Raw genomic sequence first — 24,170 nt, forward strand, 5'->3', positions numbered from 1 at the left:
TTTATTTTTGTTTGCTGTGTCATAAACCTTAAATCAGACGATGGTCTAATACATTTGTTAAGCACTGTATTTATTACATGAGTAACAGCAGCTATCTGAGACATTGTGTATACAAACCTTTCTGGTTGGCAAAGCGTAAGATGGATCAAGGAACCCCCTGACCCCCTCGCTCTCCACAATGCTCAGGGGTTGGCAGTCCTTTATGATAAAATTCAGGTCTGCTTGGTCCAGAGCAATGTTCCTAGATTCTAGATTTCAAAATAATAAAACATATATTAGTAAAACAACTGTGAGAAAGCACGCCCAGTGTCTATATAGGTCTACCTGTGTTCGTTCTTGGTGTATTTGCTTCCTCTTGGTTTTCATGCTTGACTCTGTAATGTCTCAGCAATGAGGAAGTGCTCTTATTTGTAAAAGACAACTCGGCTGAGCAGATCCGACATTTAACCTAATTAAATAAAATAAATAATTTACACTGAGAGTCAGTCACATTGCCGTTTTCAACTCTGACAGATGCGCAGAAACAAGGAAAGACCAACACGTACCTTATTTGCTGTTAAAAGATCAAAATGATCCCAAACAGCAGAAACTTTTCTTTTTCTCTCTGCCTCCATTTTCTTGATGTAAAGAGGGATGTCTTGTTTTATCTTTGAAATGGTCATTTTTTCGCGGCGACTCATCCCGTTGACAGATGCAGAGTCGATACCTTATAAACACAGTTTGGCGCCTTGGCAATGAGCGACACAGCAGCAGTGTTGGTCGTGTGACTTTTTCTTAAAGCAACACACGCATCGATCGACACAGGTTTCGCTCCATGAGCCTGACACATGCGCCAGTGTGTCGGTGTTGCTGGATCCATCACTAGTTAGCAGTTATTTTGTTTCGGTTAAACCCCTTCTCCCAGCCCTTTTTGGCTTGGCGCTTTTTGTTGGTCTTTTTCCCTTTTGTGAATATCTGCCTTTTGTGTTGTTTAATACAATCCTTTGTTGGACACTTACGCTCTGTTATTATTTCACCCACACTCAAACTTTATTGCTCCCTCACCAACCACATCTCTCCTAGCGAGCTGAGGGACGTAATACTGCTCACCTCAAGAGTAGGTAGTACCTTTCCAGGTAGAAACACCACAAAGACCACAGGCTGGTAGCTAACAGCTGGATGTTAACAGCAGCAACTGAACTCTGGGGATTCAGAGCTCTGGGCGAGGCAGCAACAGCTCGTCATCAATGGTTGCTGGTTTCTCTTAAAGGGGTGGCTGAAGTGGTTGCAGGTGTGTCACATGTCAATGTTCTGCCCTGAACTTTGCATTTGGCCTGGTTTTGTTATTAGGAGTAGGACGCATCAGTCTGGTGCATTTTTGGGAGAAAAGTAGAGTTACAGGCTGGTAGGTATGTACAGGTGCTGGCCAGTAAATTAGAATATCATCAAAAGGTTGAAAATATTTCAGTAATTCCATTCAAAACGTGAAACTTGTACATTATATTCATGCAATGCACACAGACCAATGTATTTCCAATGTTCATTACATTTAAATTTGATATTCATAAGTGACAACTAATGAAAACTCCAAATTTGGTATCTCAAAAAATTAGAATATTCTGAAAAGGCTGAATATAGAAGACACCTGCTGCCACTCTAATCAGCTGATTTACTCAAAACACCTGCAAAGGCCTTTAAAAGGTCCCTCAGTCTTGTTTTGAAGGCACCACAATCATGGGGAAGACTTCTGACTTAACAGCTGTCCAAAAGACAATCATTGACACCTTGCACAAGGAGGGCAAGACACAAAAGGTGATTGCTAAAGAAGCTGGCTGTTCGCAGAGCTCTGTGTCCAAGCACATTAACAGACAGGCGAAGGGACGGAAAAAATGTGGTAGAAAAAAGTGTACAAGCTCTAGGGATAACCGCACCCTGCAGAGAATTGTGACGACAAACCCATTCAAAAATGTGGGGGAGATCCACAAAGAGTGGACTGCAGCTGGAGTCAGCGCTTCAAGAACCACCACGAGGAGACTCATGAAAGACATGGGATTCAGGTGTCGCATTCCGTGTGTCAAGCCACTCTTGAACAAGAAACAGCGCAAGAAGCGTCTCGCCTGGGCCAAGGACAAAAAGGACTGGACTGATGCTGAGTGGTCTAAAGTTATGTTTTCTGATGAAAGCAAGTTCTGCATTTCCTTTGGAAATCAAGGACCCAGAGTCTGGAGGAAGAGCGGAGAAGCACAGAATCCACGTTGCATGAGGTCTAGTGTAAAGTTTCCACCGTCAGTGATGGTGTGGGGTGCCATGTCATCTGCCGGTGTTGGCCCACTCTGTTTCCTGAGGTCCAGGGTCAATGCAGCCGTCTACCAGGAAGTTTTAGAGCACTTCATGCTTCCTGCTGCTGACCAACTTTATGGGGATGCAGACTTCACCTTTCAACAGGACTTGGCACCTGCACACAGTGCCAAAACCACCAGCACCTGGTTCAAGGACCATGGTATCCCTGTCCTTGATTGGCCAGCAAACTCGCCTGACCTTAACCCCATAGAAAATCTATGGGGTATTGTGAAGCGGAGGATGCAATACGCTAGACCCAACAATGCAGAGGAGCTGAAGACGACTATCAGAGCAACCTGGGCTCTCATAACACCTGAGCAGTGCCACAGACTGATCGAGTCCATGCCACGCCGCATTACTGCAGTTATTGAGGCAAAAGGAGCCCCGACTAAGTATTGAGTGCTATACATGCACATTCTTTTCATGTTCATTCTTTTCAGTTGGCCAACATTAAAGAAACAAACATTTTTTCATTGGCCTTTAGAATATTCTAATTTTCTGAGATACCAGATTTGATGTTTTCATTGGTTGTCACCTATAAATATCAAAATTAAACGTAATAAACATCGGAAATACATTGGTCTGTGTGCATTGCATGAATATAATGTACAAGTTTCACGTTTTGAATGGAATTACTGAAATATTTTCAACCTTTTGATGATATTCTAATTTACTGGCCAGCACCTGTATGATAAAGTATCTATACATGTTCTATACATAGTGTCAAACTAATAACCCAAACAAAAGTGTCAATACAGCAAAACTTACGTGGGGATGCAGTCGGCAATGTGCAGCTGAGGTGACTTTAGGCTTAAGACCTAATTTCAATACTTCAAACAGTGTTAACTTCTCCACAAACAGATTAACCCAAACAATTTCCTCTGGAAGGGTGTGGCTTATATACAGTCTGTGAGCCAATTAAGGGTCATTGCCATCAGCTGCTCAGCTGGCAGCTACAATTATAATGATATATTTGAGTTAACAATGTTTTCCTGTCCTTTCTTAATCCATTATGAACACAGACTACAGTGAAATCCACTGATGCATGCATGCTGCTCAGCACCAGAACCGCACTAGCTACCAAAAGAACCAATCAGCTGGCAGAGCTCCCTGGTGAACGTGTGAGCTGCAGAACTTGCGGTCTGTTACACATAAGTTTCTGGTTCTGATCAAGCGGCCAAGCAGTCAGCAATATTTACATACAAACAGTCCCTAGTCAATATATATGTCTGTGGTCCCAAGAACTGGGTGTGAGTGTAGCCTCTTTGTGGCCCCCTATAACATGATGAACACAGGCTTTAAAAACTCTGGACATCTCCTGTGATTTAGATTCATCATATATTTCCCCCAGTTTCAGCTGAGTGTCTCATTTAGTAATAAAACATGATTGTGAACCCTCTCTCAAGTCAAGTTTATTATATAGCCCATTTCATACTCAAAACAGTAGCCCAATGTGCTTCACGTAGTTAAAACAACCACAAATGAAATGAAATAGTTAAAATGTCACATTATGTTGTGTAAAATAAAATCAAAGAATATTGACACAGAACATAGTACACAAAAATAAAAGTATATCAAGTAAAATTATTGGTAGTGCTTTCTTTTACAGTCCTCTAATTACTTAGTACTTAAATGGTAATTACATAAAGTTTATTATTGTTTCTGTGTTCTTCAACTGTTATTACCATGTAACTCAGGTTCAATTCTAGTTTTGATTTTTTAAATCATTCCCAATATATACTGCTTTACACAATAACTACACTATATTACAATTATCCACTTTAATTACACAATAATACACTTTAACTTACTATGTAATTACCATGTAGTACTTAGTAATTAAGGACTGTAAAAGGAAGCGTTACCAATTTATTTACTTTAAAATATAGAACAAAGATAAAACAGCACAGAATAGGTATACACATAAAATACATATAGAATAAATTTAACACAGTACAGATAAAGACCTAGTAGAGCACAGATGCAAGGATAGGTTAATGGAAGGCATCAAGAAAAAGTTTAGTACTTAATATAGGTTTAAAAATGGTAATGGAGGTCTTAATGTCTATTGGAAGACAGTTCCAGAGACAGACCACATAGCAGCTAAAGGCAGCCTCTCCGTGCTTGGTGCGGGCTCTGGGTTGTACCAGTTGGGATTTATCTGCTGACCTAAGTGATTTTGAAGGGCGCTACGTTTCAAACATCTCTGCTATATACAGAGGTTGTTGGCCATGTAATGATTTAAAAGTAAGTAAAAGGTCTTTGAAATCAATCCTGTAAGTTACTGGAAGCCAATGTAAATATTTTATGACTGGTGTGACGTGATCATTTCTTTTGGTTCTGGTCTCTTGCTCTCTGTGTGTCTGCTGTGTGTAACGCACAGCCTTCAGACCTGCCGAGAAAAAAACCTACAAGATGCAGAAAAAAAGGATAAACCTCCAACCTTAATATTGTCAGCAATAAACGCAGCAAAACTTAACTTTCATGACCAAAAAAAATACCCCATAAAAATTATTCAATAAATCAGGAGAGCAGGAACAAATCTTATTTCTGATTTTACTTTTTTTACTTCAATTCAAACTATTGACAATTTTGTGTTTTCATCACATTTAGCTTGTATTTTAGTTAAAATATCATCAGCTTTACAGGTTAGCTGTTCCTGTGTGCTCAAAAAGTTATTATACAAACCTTCTAGAAAAAATTACCAAATAATTCACATGAAGTAGATTTGTTATTCGTTATCTGAAAGTATCCGATTAGTTTAAAAAACTAAATATGTTTTGTTCTATTTGGTTTTCAGAATATCACTAGCTTACTTATACTTGAAAAAAAATATATACTGATGTACTGAAATACAGAGAAATCAACTTGTGAATACAAAGCATGTTAATATAGTAAGTATAGCATGTTTAACATAAGCACATTCACACATGGAAAGTATCAATGTAAATAAATCATATGGCAGTAACTCTGCTGTACTTTCATTGTGTATAAGTGGCTCACAGGCCAAAGAATGTTGGAGACCCCTGCAATAGATCGTTCAGCCCAAGTGGATGCTTAGATGATTATTTAAAGTTTTCTTTCAGCTAAATCTTCATCTACAGAGTTCACAGGTGAAAGGGTTCTGTCCTGTGTGGACTCTCATGTGACCGTTTAAATGTATCTTTTAACTACATCTTATTCCACAGAGCTCAAAAGGAAAGGGCTATTGTACTGTGTGAACTTTTGTGTGTTTGTTTAAAGTTGTCTGATGGCTAAAACTTTTTCCACAGAGGTCACACGGAAAAGGTTTCTGACCTGTGTGGACTCTCATGTGTCTGTTTAAATTTGACTTTTCGATATATCTCTTTTCACAGAGCTCACAAGCAAAAGGCTTCTGTCCTGTGTGGACTCTCATGTGACTGTTTAAATGGGTCTTTCGGCTAAATTTCTTTTCACAGAGCTCACAAGCAAAAGGCTTCTGTCCTGTGTGGATACTCATGTGATTATTTAAAGTTGACTTTTGGCTAAATCTCTTTTCACAGAGCTCACAAGCAAAAGGCTTTTGTCCTGTGTGGATACTCATGTGACGATTTAAAGTTGACTTTAGGCTAAATCTTTTTCCACAGAGGTCACATGGAAAAAGCTTCTGTCCTGTGTGGACACTCATGTGATTATTTAAAGTTGACATTTGGCTAAATCTCTTTTCACAAAGCTCACAAGAAAAAGGCTTCTGTCCTTTGTGGAATCTCATGTGACTTATTAAAATTGACATTCGGCTAAATCTCTTTTCACAGAGCTCACAAGCAAAAGGCTTCGGTCCTGTGTGGACACTCATGTGATTATTTAAAGCTGACTTTTGGCTAAATCCCTTTCCACAGAGCTCACAAGCAAAAGGCTTCTGTCCTGTGTGGACTATCATGTGTCTTTTTAAAGTTGACATACGGCTAAATCTCTTTTCACAGAGCTCACAAGCAAAAGGCTTCTGTCCTGTGTGGACACTCATGTGATTATTTAAAGCTGACTTTACGCTAAATCTCTTTGCACAGCGCTCACAAGCAAATGGTTTCTGTCCTGTGTGGACTCTTGTGTGACTTTTTAAAGTTGACATTCGGCTAAATCTTTTTTCACAGCGCTCACAAGCAAAAGGCTTCTGTCCTGTGTGGATTCTCATGTGTCTGTTTAAAGCTGACATTCGGCTAAATCTCTTTTCACAAAGCTCACAAACAAAAGGCTTCTGCCCTGCATGGACACTCATGTGACTATTTAAAGAGGCCTTTAGGCCAAATCTCTTTCCACAGAGCTCACAGGCGAAAGGCTTCAGTCCTGTGTGGACTCTCATGTGTCTGTTTAAAATTGACTTTTCGCTAAATCTTTTTCCACAGAGGTCACACGGAAAAGGCTTCTGTCCTGTGTGGACTCCCATGTGTCTGCTTAAAGCTGACTTTTGGCTAAATCTTTTTCCACAGAGGTCACACGGTAAAGTCTTCCATCCTGTGTGGACTCTCCTGTGAATGTTTAGAGTTGACTTTCCGCTAAATCTTTGTCCACACAGTTCACAAGCAAAAGGCTTCTGTCCTGTGTGGACTCTCATGTGACTGTTTAAATGGGTCTTTCGGCTAAATCTTTCCCCACAAAGCTCACAAACAAAAGGCTTCTGTCCTGTGTGGACTCTCATGTGAATGCTTAAATTTGACTTGTGGCTAAATATTTTTCCACAGAGGTCACACGGAAAAGTCTTTTTTCCTGTGTGGACTCCCATGTGTCTGTTTAGAGATGACTTTCCGCTAAATCTTTTTCCACATTGCTCACAGGCAAAATGTTTCTGTTTTGTGTGGACTCTTGTGTGTTTGTTTAAATGTGTTTTACGGCTAAAGGATTGAAACCTGGCAGCATCAGTCTCCTTATTCAAATGGAGATGCTCTCCCTCCATATTAGACCAGAGTTTCTCCTGTTCCTCCTTTTTGTGGAGAAAATCTAGGTGCTGGTGGTTGACACGAGCACTTCTGTTCTTCTGAAGCTTCTAATTTAACCAGAACCACCTGTTGAAAATCTGTAGGAAACACAGAAACATTATATGAATTACAGACAGCTGTAACTGTTTTTACACATATGTCATTTGTATTATTTCTTTAAACTGACAGTAGAATGAAATGTATTTCCATCCATCCATCCATTTTCACCCGCTTATCCAGAGTCGGGTCGTGGGGGCAGTAGCTAAGTCGAGAGGCCCAGACTTCCCTCTCCCCAGCCACAAGTGTCCAAGACATGCGGTCGCCGGTCAGATGAAACAACAACAAAGTCGATCATCGAGCTGCGGCCTAAGGTATCCTGGTGCCAAGAGCACATATGGACACCTTTATGTTTGAACATGGTGTTCATTATGGACAATCCATGACTGGCACAGAAGTCCAATAAAAAAACACCACTTGAATTCAGATCAGGGGGGCCGTTCCTCCCAACCACACCTCTCCAGGTCTCACTTTCATTGCCCACGTGAGCGTTAAAGTCCTCCAGCAGAACGAGGGAGTCACCAGAAGGAGCATTCTCCAGCACCCCCTCCAAGGTCTCCAAAAAGGGTGGGTAGTCTGAACTGAAGTTTGGTGCATAAGCACAGACCATAGTCAGAACCCATCCCCCCACACATAGACAGAGGGAGGCTACCCTCTCATTCACCGGGGTAAACCCCAATGTATAGGTACCAAGATGGGGGGCAACTAGTATGCCCACCCCTGCTTGGCGCTTCTCAGTGGGAGCAACTCCAGAGTGGTAGAGTGTCCAACCCCTCTCAAGGAAACTGGTTCCAGAGCCAGAGCCATGCGTTGAGGTGAGTCCAACTATATCTAGTCGGAATCTCTCAACCTCACACACCAACTCAGGCTCCTTTCCCACCAGAGAGGTGACATTCCATGTGCCAAGAGCCAGCTTCTGTAGCCGAGCATCAGACCACCAAGGTCCCCGCCCTCGAATCCCACCCATCTGACCCCTTTGGCCCCTCCCATGAGTGGTGAGGCCATGGGAAACGGGGACCAACGTTTCCTCTTCGGGCTGTGCCCGGCCGGGCTCCATGGGTGAAAGCCCGGCCACACGGCGCTCACCAACGTGCCCCACCTCTAGGCCTGGCTCCAGAGGGGGGCCACGGTGGCCCACGTCCGGGTGAGGGAACACGGTTTCCATTTATATTATTCATCATAAGAGGTCTTCAGGCTGAAATGTATTTACAAAAGGAAACTGAACTTTGAGCCTCTATAAATCATACGAGCCTTAAATGACTCAGGAGCCCTGACAAATGCTACATAAATGAGGGATTTTCACGCCTTTTATATAAAGATCTATTTTCCCCACCCACTCAACTAGGACATTAAATTCACTGAGCTGCATGCTGACTAGACAGTTTACCCTTATAGCCTGGGAATAATGTGTGTGTGTGTGTGTGTGTGTGTGTGTGTGTGTGTGTGTGTGTGTGTGTGTGTGTGTGTGTGTGTGTGTGTGTGTGTGTGTGTGCTGGCATATCTTATGTATGCTGTGAGGACACATTTTTGACTTTTCACCTCTAACATGGGGACATGTTAAAATTGTGAGGACATTTGACAGATCATCACAGTGAAAAATAAAAAAATAAAACCTACTTTAGTTTTAGAAGTATGGGGTTAGGGCTGCACAATATTTCGTAAATATTTCGTTATCGCGATATCAGCATGCACAATATGCATATCGCACCCAAGGTGGACGGCCCTTAATTTTGATGGTTAGCAAACACCTGAGTTAGCTTTGTTTTGCTCTTTTTGCTGATTCTGCTTCTCTTGTTCATTTTCTTTTCCCCTTTCATTCACACCTTTAGCTTTTCTCATTTTTATGATTTTTTTTAAATTTCTTTGTTTTTGATTATTTTTGTTCCTGAGTTAAGTTTTTATTTATCGCAAGTAATATCGGCATCGCACTATTAATCATTGTTAACGAATATCGCAGGTTTTCCTAATGTCGTGCAGCCCTATATGGGGTGAATTAACTTTTAGTTGAGGTTTGGGTTAGGAATACAACATCAGTTCCTTAAATTAACTGGTAATCAGGAGAACGGGGAAACTTCCCGGTGGCCTGCCGTTACTCTGGCCCACTCAGTGATTGTCGTCATTCATGACATGATTGATATCTAAAAGAACAATTCGTCATGTGGCTAATCGGGTCTGTATTGGCGCATTCACATCTGGGGCAGCACAGACCGGACTGCGTTGCGTCGGTCCGGGTCCCACACCAGTAGGTTTTGTTTACACACACTTTTTAGGAACGGGGAAATCTCCAAGCTAGAGGGCGGAGCTAAAGACACGCAAAATACAGACATGAAAATGGGTCAAGGGTGAAAAAGGTTAGACTCCACATCGAAAAAAGTAGCCGCACACACACACACACACCCTCCCCAGCAAGTGAACCTGCTGCAGATGAAGGTACCAGTACTTTTGAACATTAACAGGGGGAGCAGAACTGGTCCTTGAAGGCCACAGTGGCTGCATGTTTTCTACGTGTCCCTGCTCTCAGAGTAGCAAAACCTTTGTTTACCTTTTGTTCACAAGTTTCTGTTCCTCTGAGAAGAGACAAAGACTGAGACATGTCAGCCACATGTCCCAGTATTGTCCTCAGCTCTGAGGACGAAGACTTCAGGTTAAAGTTAAAGTCCCATTAGTTGTCACACACACAGGTGTGTGTGCGAAATTTGTTCTCCGCATTTGACCCATCCCCTGGGGGAGCGGTGAGCTGCAGACACAGCCGCGCTCGGGACCTAGGGGGAGTTGGTCTGGGGGTCTCCCACAGAAACATTTTAGTGAGCAGATGTTATTTGCCACATTTTAGTGCTTTTAACAGGTTATTTAATTATAATCAAATGATTGTTTTTAAATTAACAGCCTAAAAATTGAGATTTAAAAACTAAATGAATTATGGATGAAATAAGATAAACAACATGAACTACATGTTTGGCCTGGTTTGTTATTTTGTTTGAACCCAAAGGAAATGTGACAAAGCATGAACCAGGCTCTGCTGCTGAAAACACTAAAACCATAAAGAATCCTAAACTTCCAAGATGCTAGTTTTATATTTGTGATAATATTATAATAATAACAACTAGGGCTGCAACTAACGATTATTTTCATAATCGACTAATCTGTCGATTATTTTTTTTCGATTAATCGGTTTGTTATTGTTTAGCCATTTAACCTATACAAGTGATGAATACATTTTGTTATTAACAACAACAGCAGGAGGCAGTGGGCTGGATCAGGGTTTAATGACAGCTACCTCTAGCCTGGCCTGCCAGACTCGTCCTCTAATTCTGCACACAGAAAGAGTCTGGTGGTCGCTGCTCATGCGGTCGACTGGTCAGCTTGTGTTGCAGCAGTATAGGTTTTTTAATCGGCTTATCTGGATATTTATTAGCTTTTTTTAAAAAAGTTTTAGTTCTTTTGATGTTTCCCTGTACACATCTTATACGCATTTGGCACCTTAAATGTGTTGTCTTTGGAGACTTCCTGGATCCAATCCAATCCAATCCAATCTAATTTTATTTATAAAGCACATTCAACATGGCATTACAACCAAACAAGGCGCTGTACACCAAAAATGTTAGAGAATTTAAACCGCGTTATACAATCATGTCAGACGAACACAGATAAAAGATAAAAAGGAAATACAACAAAATCCCCAAAACTAACAGCTAAAAATCAATAAGACACAGGGAGAATAAAAATTAGAAAAACATTTTAAGAAGAACCTCAATAGTACAGAAGTTGATATTGTGAATTCCATTTTTAAACAATGTTGATCTAAGTGAGGTTCATAATTATGTGGTTTACGCTAGGTTGAAGTAGTGAGTTTTCAAGCGTGATTTAAAAATGCTAGCTGTTGGTGCTAGCCTCACTAGCAGTGGTAATGTATTCCACAGCTTCGGTGCACAGACAGAGAAAGCCCTCTCTCCACGGCTTTTTAAACGTGCATTGGGAACAGCTAGGAGGAGCTTATCTTCAGACCTGAGAGCACGCGGCGGGTTGTAGTAATGGACAAGTTAACACAGATATGGAGGAGCTTGATGGTTCAAGGATTTGTAAGTCAGAAGCATAATTTTGAAATTTATCCTGAACTGCACGGGCAACCAGTGGAGAGATTTCAGAATTGGAGAAATGTGTTGCCTTCTGTCAGCTCCAGTCAGCAACCTAGCTGCTGAGTTCTGAACCAGCTGAAGTCTGGAAAGAGCTGCTTTACTGATGCCGTATAAGCAGGAGTTAGAGTAATCCAGCCTTGAAGTGATGAAAGTGTGGACCACCGATTTCAGAAGACTGACACTCAGGATGTGCTTTAGTTTCGAGATGCGTCTTAGTTGGTAAAAACATGATTTAACTGTGTTATTGACCTGGGCATCCATCTTCAGAGCCTGGTCCATTTTTACTCCAAGGTTGGAGATTACAGAGGATACATTAGGTGAGAGATAGTTGAGGTCAGGTTGATGAGTAGCCGTGGTACTGTTAGGACTGAAAACGATTAAGGATGCTAAATGTAGCCTGGCTCAGGCACTAGCTGAAGCTTTGTTTACTTACCTGGCTTCCCTTTTTATCCCTCTTACTCCGCTGACTCCTTACTCTGGACTACAACTTCTTCTGGAATGGATATTCTGAGGATCCTGGCAATTGTAGGGACATTTTGCCTCATCTCTTATGAGCTTGTGTCTGCTGTTAGAAGTCGGCTACCTGACGGACCGCGCCTCATCTACCACAGAGACCAGCTGGTGCAACTTGGATTACAAGCCCACATCATGACAAACACGGACTGCTTTCCAGAAGAAATCATTCGCAAAAACTTCTCCAACCAGCAAAGACCTACATACAATAAGGTAACCAGAAGGGGAAGGAAGAAAGGTGGTGTTAGAGCCAGACTCAAAAGAGAGACTCTTGAACAGCGGGCCCTCCCTTCCATCATTTTGGCCAACGTGCGCTCTCTCTGTAACAAAACAGATGAGCTACAAGCTAATGTCAATCATATGCATGAATATAGGACTGCTTCAATCCTTGCATTTACTGAAACATGGTTAAATGAGAACGTTAGTGATGATTCGCTACACATTGATGGTTTTAGCCCCCCAATACGCCTAGATCGGAGCCGCGAGCTCACAGGTAAACAACATGGCGGCGGAGTATGTCTCTACATAAACACTCAATGGTGTTCCACTATTGTAGTGAGGGAACAGCTACGTTCCACAGACATTGAACTCTTGGTCGTTTCCCTTCGCCCATTTTATCTCCCGAGAGAATTTCCTCAGCTTTTTATCATGCTGGTCTACATTCATCCAGAAGCTAATGCCTCTACAGCAACCAAACACATTTCTACCGTGTTAAACAAAATTGAACAGTTATCCCCAGACTCTCCCAAATTTATTCTGGGTGACTTCAATCACTGTCTTGTTGATAAGACCCTGAAAGGCTATCAGCAATATATCAGGTGCCCCACCAGAATGGGTAAGATCCTCGACAAATGTTATGGTTCGGTCCAGGATGCTTACAGAGCCCCCCCCCCCCCCCGGCTCTGCTGATCATTTGGTTATTCTGCCCGCCCCAGCATACATTCCAGTGATCAAAAGAGTTAAAAAGACTGTTAAAGATATCAAACAATGGACAGAGGAAGGCATCTCTAATCTAAAAGAATGCTTTGAATCTACAGACTGGAATAGCCTATTTTCTACATCCAGCAATGTAGTTGAGCAGGTTGACACGGTTTCCTCATACATCTCCTTCTGCGTCGACAGTATTATTCCATCCAAAACAGTTTCCATCTTTCCCAACAATAAACCGTGGATCACTAAAGAACTGAAAGAAATCTTAAATAAGAAAAAAAGATTTTCTTCACAGGTTCTGAACATGAGAAAAAGGAAATCAACAGAGAGGTTAAGCGAGCCATAAAAATGGCCAAATTAAAATACAAAGATAAAGTGGAGGAAAGGTTCATGGAGGGAACCCTCTGCTCTGCTTGGCTGGGTTTGAAGACCATGGCCTCAGCAAATACAGCAATAGCAACACCTAGTGGCAGGTGGAGAGCAGCACACCGACATCTCTGCTTGATGATCTCAACTCTTTTTATACTCGGTTCGAGTCTGATAATCACGTCCAGCTCCAGGAAATAAAATCTAAATTAAGCCCTGGGAACCCTGCATTCAGATTCAGATTTACCATGCAGCAGGTTGTGAAAGCTCTTAAGCAGACTAAGGAGAAAAGTACACCTGGCCCAGACCACATCAGCAGCAGAGTTCTCAGAAACTGTGCACAGCAACTAGGGGGTGTGTTTCAGACCTTGTTCCAGAGCTCCATGGATACAAGCACAGTTCCTCAGCTCTGGAAACACTCTACGGTCATACCCATCCCCAAGACCAGCAGGGTTAAGGCTCTCAATGATCTTCCTGTGGCTTTGACCTCTTTACCGATGAAGGCTATGGAGAGGGTCCTGAAACATCACATTATCAGAGCCTTACACCCTCAGTTAGATCCACTTCAGTGTGCGTATCGGAAAGGGAGAAGTGTTGTCGATGCAAAAACATTCATCTTAGACATGGTACACAGACATCTGGAGATCCCAAACTCTTCAACTAGACCCCTGTTTGTTGACTTCTCTTCAGCGTTTAACGCCCTGCAACCTCACATCCTGGCTGGCAAACTCGCTTCTCTTTTTCACCTGGATGATCAGATAGTCCTATGGATCCTGGATTTCTTAACTAACAGATCACAAAGAGTGCTGGTTAACACTCTCTCAGACCTTCTTTACACCTCTACTGGCACCCCACAAGGCTGCGTGTTGTCTCCTCTACTCTTCATTCTCTACACAGATGACTGTAGATCCATCCAGCCTGACAGTTACATGGTAAAATACGCTGATGACACTGTGCTCCTGTCTCTTCTGTCAGGCCCTACTGTTTACCACGGGCAGGTCCTGCAGCAGTTTGTGGATTGGTGTGACACTGCATGCCTGGAGCTGAATGTGACCAAAACCAAGGAGATGGTGGTGTCCTTCTCAAAGAGAGAGCGCTGGTTACCGCTGCCTCCACTATCATTCGTGGACAGCCAGTGGAGCTGGTTGAAGAGTATAAATATCTAGGGACCACCTTTGATCACCTCCTGAAATTCTCTTCCGACACTGAGGACATCCTCAGAAAGTGCCAGCAACGACTCTACCTCCTGAGGAAGTTGAATTCATTTGGAGTCAGGAAGGACATTTTACTGACTTTCTATTATTCTTTTATAGAGAGTGTTATCACATTTTCCATCCCCTGTTGGTTTTATTCTGTCAGCCTGCAGTATAGAAACCGTCTACAAAGCACCGTCAAGGTGGGCTCTCGGCTCATTGGACTACCACTGCGAAGCTTAACTTCTCAATGTGACCAGCATACAGGAAGTTTAGCACAGAAAATCATTAAAGAATAGGGCTGTCGCGGTTGAGGAATTCCCCCTGCGGTGATTCAGGGTGGCTTAATATTGCAGTGTGCGATATTATTGCAGCCCTTTTTTTATTGCAGTACTATCTAAACATAATGTTTACACATTTAAAAAAGGTTAAAAATTGCAGTGCCTTCTTTAATAACACTTTACTGAATGCAGATCAAAGGGCAGTAACAACACAGATCGCAGTAACGTTTGTTTCTCCGACAGTCGGAGTCCGACTGAACTTAAAAACAACAACATTCAGGAGAAGGTTAAACTTTTAAATGCAATTTTGGCTGCAGCATCTAACAAATAAGAAACAAGTCCCCATTTTGTTTAGTTGTTTAAAATCAAGCATAAAAAATTACATGTACCGGGCGCGGGGTCACTTTCACTTTCACACACGAATGACGGTGATTTATAGCTCGGTCACGTCCTTGTTACCCACAAGGAAAACCAGCATGTTAACTACGGTTTGAGAGAGGATCTGAGAGGGGTGGCAACATTTCCAGCAACACTGAAAACCCTCTCGGATGGTGCGCTCGTTGCAATCACTTGCGTGCGACTCTGGCGAGCAAAGGGAATCTCTCCCGGTTGTTGCTCCACCGTGTCACGGGGGTTTTCTTTAGGGTGGATGCATTCCTCCTGCAGGTAGCGAGTGAGCTCCAGCTCGGCTCAAACTCTCTTCGGGACGGTTGCAGAAGCAGTGCTTGTCCGGGACTTCAGCAGGTCTCCGAGCGTTTATTTATTTATTTATTTATTTTGCCGCTGGTGGCAGCTCTGTCTCGGCCAAGGACTCTGGCTGCGCAGCAGCTGACGTACTGAAAACCAAAGTGTTCCCAAAGGAGCGAAGTAACGTTTCGTTTTGATACCAGTGCAGCCATCCTTCTCAACATGCATCATTGAGTTGAACCAAGTTCGGTAATCGCGGTGGCGCATGATGCAGCGCGGTGGGCTTCTTCATATTGCGATATTTCATTTTTGCGGTTACCGCGACAGCCCTATTAAAGACCCATCACACCCTCTTCATACTGTTTTCGAGTGGCTGCCCTCCAAACGCCGACTTCGATGCCCATGCTGTAAAACACAGAGGAGGAGAAGTTCCTTTGTTCCCAGAGCTCTGCTTCTTCTTAACTCTCAGTGCAGATAGGGGGCGTGTGCATTACTTGTATGTGTGCGTGCGTGTAGTTACATGTATGCATGTGTATTTGTGTGTGTGTGTGTGTGTGCGTGTGTGTGTGTGAGCCAAAGGTTTACTCATTGTTGGTCATTCACATGTGAGGATATGACATGAATGTGTATATAGGTTTTATGGGTTTTACAAATGTGTAAATTGGATGTGTTTTTAGAATTTAGAGATTTTAGTGCCGGCTGCTTCACAATGCTGTCTCGAATTGCCCCTCGGGGACTAATAAAGTTGTCTTGAGTCTTAACTCACAGGCAGAGAGGCACATGAGGGGCGGGACTAGCCACCTCAAAAAGAACCAATCAGAAAAAAGACAGAAATGCTGACTGTACCGTGCGACGCTGTAGTAAAAAAAAAAAAAAGGCATCTGGCAACGGTGCAAACATCTTTATTTTTTAGAAGAAATGCTTTTAGTGCTTCTACTTGTTCTTTTAAAGACATTCAAGTTATTTAGAACAGAGGAAATAGCCGCAGCGAACTCCGCTTCAGTCGCCATGTTTATGACTAACTCGGCGTTATGGTGTGTGACGAACGCTGCTCAGCGCTGATTGGCTGGGTTAGACTTCTCAGCGGGTGGGCTTATTTGAATAGGAGAGTTCCCAGAGCCGTTCTCTGTGCAGAATTAAACAGAGGAGGAGTCTGGCAGGCCAGGCTAAGCTACCTCCCCTTCACTAACCAGCTAACTGACCCTTCACTAACCAGCTAACTGACCCTTCACTAACCAACTAACTGACCCTTCACTAACCAGCTAACTGACCCTTCACTAACCAGCTAACTGACCCTTCACTAACCAGCTAACTGACCCTTCACTAACCAGCTAACTGACCCTTCACTAACCAGCTAACTGACCCTTCACTAACCAGCTAACTGACCCTTCACTAACCAGCTAACTGACCCTTCACTAACCAGCTAACTGACCCTTCACTAACCAGCTAACTGACCCTTCACTAACCAGCTAACTGACCCTTCACTAACCAGCTAACTGACCCTTCACTAACCAGCTAACTGACCCTTCACTAACCAGCTAACTGACCCTTCACTAACCAGCTAACTGACCCTTCACTAACCAACTAACTGACCCTTCACTAACCAGCTAACTGACCCTTCACTAACCAGCTAACTGACCCTTCACTAACCAGCTAACTGACCCTTCACTAACCAGCTAACTGACCCTTCACTAACCAGCTAACTGACCCTTCACTAACCAGCTAACTGACCCTTCACTAACCAGCTAACTGACCCTTCACTAACCAGCTAACTGACCCTTCACTAACCAGCTAACTGACCCTTCCTTTGGGGACATTTGGACTTTTATCATCTCCTTATATCCAGCGTGTCTCTGAGGAGAAACAAGCAAACAAGAAGAAAACATCCAACTCAAAGGTAGACTAAAGTTTTCTCCCAGTTTTAAAGTTGAATTGAACATAAACCCAGGTCACCCTGGTTCATGAAACAGAATAAAGTTCAGCAGGAACTTCTACACGCTGACAGCTAAACTATATTATAGTTTCTCTTTGACTGTTCTGAGCTCCTTCCAGCTGCGTTTGTGCGGGTCGTGTTTCACCGGTTCCGACAGATTTATTTATTTAATCTACTCTTGGTGGTGTCGGGGGCGTCTCAACCCCCCCTCAAAAACTAATCAGATCTGCACGAATCACGTAGGTGACCCATTTTGGATTCAAAATGACGAATTTTGCCAAGAATTGAGGGATTTTCATGTCTGGAAATAGTCCGCGGTGTCTCCCTTAAACGACGCTCGTGCAGCTTAAGTGTGTGTGTGTGTGTGTGTGTGCACTCCTCACAGCAGTGAGGAGAGACACAGCTTCTGTCAATTCAATTCAAGTTTAATTACAAAACGCCAAATCACGACAAGAGTCATCTCAAGGACCTTCACACAGTAAACATCCTAATACAGGTCAGTTCATTAAGCCAGTCAGTAAAAGGTTTCCTGTATGAGGAACCCAGCAGGTTGCATCGAGTCACTGACTAGTGTCAGAGTCTTTACAGCAATCCTCATACTAAGCAAGCATTTAGCGACAGTGGAGAGGAAAGAAAGAAAAAACATATAGCACCTCTCAAAATAAAAATCATGAGTACAAAAAATAATTTAAAGTATAAATAATTTTTTAAATGATTAAAAATGTTTAAAATGAGAGAAAATATTAAAAATTGTGATTAAAAAAATTATATTGTAAGGAAAGGGAGAGAGAAAATTTATAGGAAAGAGGGAAATCAGTGGATTGTGAGGAAAGGCGGAATAAGGAGATGGTGGTGATGAAGGTCACACCAAAGCATGAACAAGTGTCTTCAGCTGCTTTTTAAAGGAGACCACTGAGTCCACTGATCTCAGGCTCAGGGGGAGAGAGTTCCAGAGTCTGGGGGCCACAGCAGCAGATGATCTGTCACCTTTGACCTTTAGCCTGGTGCTGCACAACCAGTAGGCTTTGATCACTGGACCTCAGGGACCTGCTGGGGGTGTAGGGACTAAGAAGATCACCAATGTAAGATGGTGCTTGTCCATGTAAGGCCCTATAGACCAGAACCAGGATCTAGAAATGAACCCTGAAGTTGACTGGCAGCCAGTGAAGCTGGAGGAGAAGCGGGGTGATGTGGGTGTGTTTGGAGGACTTGGTCAGAAGCCGAGCACAGGCATTCTGAACCACCTGTAGACGGTTCAGGGAGGTTCTGCTCAGACACGTCAAAAGAGAGTTACAGTAGTCTAAGCGTGAGGAGGTGAAGGTGTGGAGAACTTGGGGCAGCAGTAGCTCAAGAGGTAGAGCGGGTTGCCTCATGATCGGAGGGTCATGGGTTCGATTCCAGCTCCCGCCAGGGGTATCCTGCTGTTGTGTCCTTGGGCAAGACGCTTCACCCAACTTGCCTGTGTTAGTGGTGGTCAGAGGGGCCGACGGCGCCAAATGGCAGCCTCGCCTCTGCCAGACCTCCCCAGGGCGGCTGTGGCTACAAGTAGCTTACCAACACTAGCAGTGTGTGAATGTGAGAGTGTGTGAAAGCATCTTTGATTGTCTAGAAAAGCGCTATATAAGTTCAATGCATTATTATACCTGTCTCAAGTTCAGAGTGGGACAGAATGGGACTCAGCTTAGCAACGTTCCTGAGATGGAAGAAGGAAGAGCGAACAAGAGAACTGACATGAGAATCCAGGGTGAGAGCTGGGTCAAAGGTCACGCCAAGATTCCTGACGGAAGGTTTGGTGTGGGAAGCAAGCTGACCAAGAGAGTCTCTGACTTTGGGAACCAGCTTGTCTGGGGCACAGATGAGAATCTCAGTCTTATCTTCATTCAGCTGAAGAAAGCTCCCACCATCCAGGTTTTGATAGAGTCTAAGCAGGTGTGTAACAGCTGCAGCTTAGACATCGCATGGGGCTTAAAGGAGATGTACAGTTGGATGTCATCTGCATAAAGATGGTAGGAGATTCCTTTGAAGGAGCTCAGGATGTGCTGAAGAGGAAGCAGATAGAGCAGGGCCGTGCAGAGACCTTTGAAGGGCCGGGTGCTCAAAGTTAAAAAAGGGGCACATATAGAGCAAAGTTTTTAAACAGATTCACGATCCAACAAGTTAAAAAGTTCAGATAATGAGACCCTTGGTTTCAAACAACATAACGTAAACTAGGAAAATATGTCATTAATTAAGGTAACGTTATTTCATAAACAGTTGTTTTAGTTTTTAAAGCTGACTTATGTTACAACCACATTTTTACCCCTGATCTGAATCCAAGTTGTTTGATTTTTGATTACCTTCCAATACTGAGTCCTGTTCCGATACCCGGTGGTGAAGCAATGCGTTAAAGAAGAAGAAGACAATGGAGAAAGTCATCATCACATGCTGGTGATCTCATTGGAGGGGAGTGGTGAGATGCAGCAGTGGCTGCGCTCAGGAACTATTTGGTGGTTATACCCCCCAATCCAACCCCTTAAAGCTGAGCGTCAAGCAGGGAGGCTTTGGGTCCCATTTTTGAAGTCTTTGGTACGACCCGACCGAGGATGGAACCTGCTCTGACAGTCCCAGGGAGGACACTACCACAAGACCACTGAGCTGGTCCCATATTGTCCTTCTGTCTGTATTTGTATTGGAAATGGACTAAAGACAGCTCATGTAAGAGGTGGTAAAATATGAGTCAAATAAAATCAGTCAAATAAATGCAACCACAGGAAGTTATCCAGCGTGATCTACAGCTTTGGTAGCTGACATCTTTTCCTGTCTGTAGGAAGTTCCTCATCCAATTCCATCATCTCAGTCTGAGTTTGTGTGTGTGTGTGTGTGTGTGTGTGTGTGTGTGTGTGTGTGTGTAGCTCCGACGTTTAGTGTGTGTGTGTGTGTGTGTGTGTAGCTCCGACGTTTAGTGTGTGTGTGTGTGTGTGTGTGTGTGTGTGTAGCTCCGACGTTTAGTGTGTGTGTGTGTGTGTGTGTGTGTGTGTGTGTGTGTGTGTGTGCAGCTCCGACGTTTTGTGTGTGTGTGTGTGTGTGTGTGTGTGTGTGTGTGTGTGTGTGTGTGTGTGTGTGTGTGTGTGTGTGTGTGTGTGTGTGTGTGCAGCTCCGACGTTTTGTGTGTGTGTGTGTGTGCAGCTCCGACGTTTTGTGTGTGTGTGTGTGTGTGTGTGTGTGTGTGTGTGTGTGTGTGTAGCTCCGACGTTTAGTGTGTGTGTGTGTGTGTGTGTGTGTGTGTGTGTGTGTGTGTGTGTGTAGCTCCGACGTTTAGTGTGTGTGTGTGTGTGTGTGTGTAGTGTGTGTGTGTGTGTGTGTGTGTGTGTGTGTGTGTGTGTGTGTGTGTGTGTGTGTAGCTCCGACGTTTAGTGTGTGTGTGTGTGTGTGTGTGTGTGTGTGTGCAGCTCCGACGTTTTGTGTGTGTGTGTGTGTGTGTGTGTGTGTGTGTGTGTGTGTGTGTGTGTGTGTGTGTGTGTGTGTGTGTGTGTGTGTGTGTGTGTGTGTGTGTGTGTGTGTGTGTGTGTGTGTGCAGCTCCGACGTTTTGTGTGTGTGTGCAGCTCCGACGTTTTGTGTGTGTGTGTGTGTGTGTGTGTGTGTGTGTGTGTGTGTGTAGCTCCGACGTTTAGTGTGTGTGTGTGTGTGTGTGTGTGTGTGTGTGTGTGTGTGTGTGTGTGTAGCTCCGACGTTTAGTGTGTGTGTGTGTGTGTGTGTAGTGTGTGTGTGTGTGTGTGTGTGTGTGTGTGTGTGTGTGTGTGTGTGTGTGTGTGTGTGTGTGTGTGTGTGTGCAGCTCCGACGTTTTGTGTGTGTGTATGTGTGTGTGTGTGTGTGTGTGTGTGTGTGTGCAGCTCCGACGTTTTGTGTGTGTGTGTGTGTGTGTGTGTGCAGCTCCGACGTTTTGTGTGTGTGTGTGTGTGTGTGTGTGTGTGTGTGTGTGTGTGTGTGTGTGTGTGTGTGTGTGTGTGTGTGTGTAGAGGACGTAAATTGAGAGGAGCAGCATGTTGGTGTACTGACTGTGTGATTCGGCTGCAGCCCTGATTGGACAGAACCAAAGCAATAACTGGAGTTCTGTGTGTAAACTGGCCTGAATATGAAAATAGAAAACAAGAAGCAGAAGAAAAAGTTGTAAACGACAGCTTTACTTTAGAAAAAATATAGAAAAGTCAGACAACTGCTAAACAGTGATTCAAAAACAGATGTGTAGAAAACAACTGTTGCTCAGAGTGCTCTTAAAGTTGCTATTTGACTTGCTCTCATGTTTCCATAAGACCACCACCCACTCGACTAGGACATTAAATCCACTGAGCTGCATGCTGACTAAAGGTTGGTTTATGCTTGACGCGTCCGCGAGGTCCGCGCGGAAAAGTTGCGTCATTTTGCGTCATTTTAACAACCACGCCCCTCCACCGCGTCTCCGCACGGCCCAAGATTTCCGCAACGCGCACCTCGGAAAATTTCTAACACCACGTGACCAGCTACCGATCAGCAATCGTGAGCTCGCACGGACTTCTGGCGTGTTTAATATTTTGCCCGTCCCTTGTGAGGGTATCGCACTGTTGAAGCGGCGCTGCGAGCAGCTGCGACCCAAAATGTACCAGAACCGCTCACGGCGCATGCACAATCCTGCATCAACGCCGCTCGCCCGCTATTTCCCTAATAAGACACGCTGTTCGTTTTAATTTCTACACGTTTTTTTTTACTCACAAAGATTGTCAAGAAAGCGTGTTTGTCGTGTTCATGTCAAATTAAACAGATCACTAAACACAGATTTACTTTCTTTATTTCGTTTTCCTCATCCAACCCCCATAAATCCCTGTGTGTCCTCCTGCAGCACTCCCGAAGGACAACAGGCAAAACAAGACAAAAAAGTCTGACGTGTTGAGTAAAAACTGCTATTTTTAGCATATTTTTAGGGCCGACGTGTTGCTACCAGACGTACAGTGTGAGCGCATGACTCGTGAGATCTGCCCCGCGAGGAAGTCGTACAGTTTGAGCTGAAGCTGAGTGTTACGAAAGAGAAAGTCGCACAGTGTCCTCTGGAGTCACATGTGGAGGCTGCAGTAAGCATTTTGTTTTTGTCTTTAACGCTGCAGACCATTTATTGCAGCACGGAAATGCTGAATAGTTTCACAACTTTTAAATCAAAAAGATAATCAGTCCATCGCCATTCTACGTCCTGGCACCTCCGTTCTGCTGACTCCAGCCTCCTTTCCCCTTTCAGAACAAAACATGGCACCATGGGGGATGGAGCCTTTGCAGCCGCTGCCCCCACACTTTGGAACTCTCTCCCACTAAACATCAGGAACGCCGTCTCTCTTTCTACTTTTAAGTCACTGCTTAAAACCCACTTCTTTAAATTGGCCTTCTCTTAAGATCAATCCAGCATCCCCCAGTCTGTTTACTATGTTTCATATTGTTTTATTATGTGTTTATTGCATTTTATTGTGAAGCCTCTTTGAGTGACCTAAAAAGCGCTTTACAAGTTTGATGTATTATTATTATTATTATTATTATTATTATCACTTACAACCGCAGAAGGCAAAGTGTGTCCCCACTCCCTGTTCAGCTATTTTCCTGCACCAGATCTGGCGTTTACAGATGTTTCCCACCTGTGTGAATAACACATCTGTCTAAGAGAAAAACCACTTCTCCAACTCATTTACTTATTTACATATCTGAAAGGTAGCAGCCCTACCTGTGTCCATGCTGTCCAGGTCCAGGTGGTGAAGAACACACGATGAATCAGTCCCAGCTGATGGATGATCCTGAAGTGGTAGCAGGTTTTCTTTAGCCGTGTTTAGCTAACAGCTGCAATAGAAACAAAGCAGGAGAGCTGATTAAGATGCTGCTTCAGAACAACGAAGGAGATTAAAGATCCAACGCTTTGGTTCTGGCCAAAGGAACAGCAGCAGATCCAGAGGGCAGGAAGTCTAGAGAAAAGCTTTTCTCACCCACAACCTGATTCTGGAGCTCCGATTGTCACGAAGACCGCAGAATATCTTCTCTGGTTCTGGAAAGAACTCCACCAAGTTGTTGAGGAGGAGAAGAAAGTTTCCACAGCCTGGTGAGAAGATTTCTGCAGCAGCAGCAGTTAGTCGCTTTAGCTGATCAACTCTCCCAGAGACTGAAGTGAAGACATTTTTACTGCAGAGCCTCAAATATTCTCCTCACACACCAGAACAACAAGAAGCTAGCTCTGCTAGCAGCTTCCGGTTTCTGCTTTTTCCGGTGGTCAATGGCCAGCGTAAATGTGCACTAGCGCCACCTGCTGGAGCAGAATAAAACACACCTGTGTGTTCAGAATATAGAACATTAAACAGCACAATATAGGTATACACATAAAATACATATAGAATAAATTTAACACAGGACAAATAAAGAACTAGTAGAGCACAGATGCAAGGATAGGTTAATGGAAGACATCATGAAAAAGTTAAGTTTTTTATCTGGATTTAAAAATGGAAATGGTGGGAGAGGTCTTAATGTCTATTGGAAGACAGTTCCAGAGACGGACCGCATAGCAGCTAAAGGCAGCCTCTCCGTGCTTGGTGCGGGCTCTGGGTTGTACCAGTTGGGATTTATCTGCTGACCTAAGTGATTTTGAAGGGCGCTACGTTTCAAACATCTCTGCTATATACAGAGCTCGTTGGCAATTTAATGATTTAAAAGTAAGTAAAAGGTCTTTGAAATCAATCCTGTAAATTACTGGAAGCCAATGTAAATATTTTATGACTGGTGTGACGTGATCATTTCTTTTTGGTTCTGGTCTCTTGCTCTCTGTGTCTCTGCTCTGTGTAA

The 24,170-nt window shown here is 43.5% G+C and overlaps 1 protein-coding gene across 7 annotated transcripts in view; it reads right to left on the bottom strand.

Annotated features, from left to right (window-relative positions):
* LOC129154583 (zinc finger protein 84-like) overlaps positions 1-23,567 on the bottom strand; it is a 30,327-nt gene extending 6,760 nt beyond the window's left edge. For 2 of the 7 annotated variants that reach the window (XM_070548258.1, XM_070548260.1), the window contains exons 1-3: positions 23,324-23,567; positions 23,068-23,180; positions 22,900-22,981 (exon numbers count right to left, since the gene is read on the bottom strand). Coding sequence is in view for 2 of the 7 variants with exons in the window: in XM_070548256.1 (XP_070404357.1) it covers positions 5,525-7,231 (1,707 nt within the window). In the remaining 5 variants the exon portion in view is untranslated. Of the gene's footprint in view, positions 1-117; positions 1,488-3,713; positions 7,352-22,899; positions 22,982-23,067; positions 23,181-23,323 lie in introns of those variants that run through there. The other 5 variants (XM_070548256.1, XM_070548257.1, XM_070548262.1 and 2 more) reach the window with 5 other exon arrangements.
* Between the last annotated feature and the right edge of the window lie 603 nt (positions 23,568-24,170).

Source organism: Nothobranchius furzeri, chromosome 2 (genome assembly GCF_043380555.1).
Source record: "Nothobranchius furzeri strain GRZ-AD chromosome 2, NfurGRZ-RIMD1, whole genome shotgun sequence".
In the NCBI taxonomy this organism is placed as follows: Eukaryota; Metazoa; Chordata; class Actinopteri; order Cyprinodontiformes; family Nothobranchiidae; genus Nothobranchius; species Nothobranchius furzeri.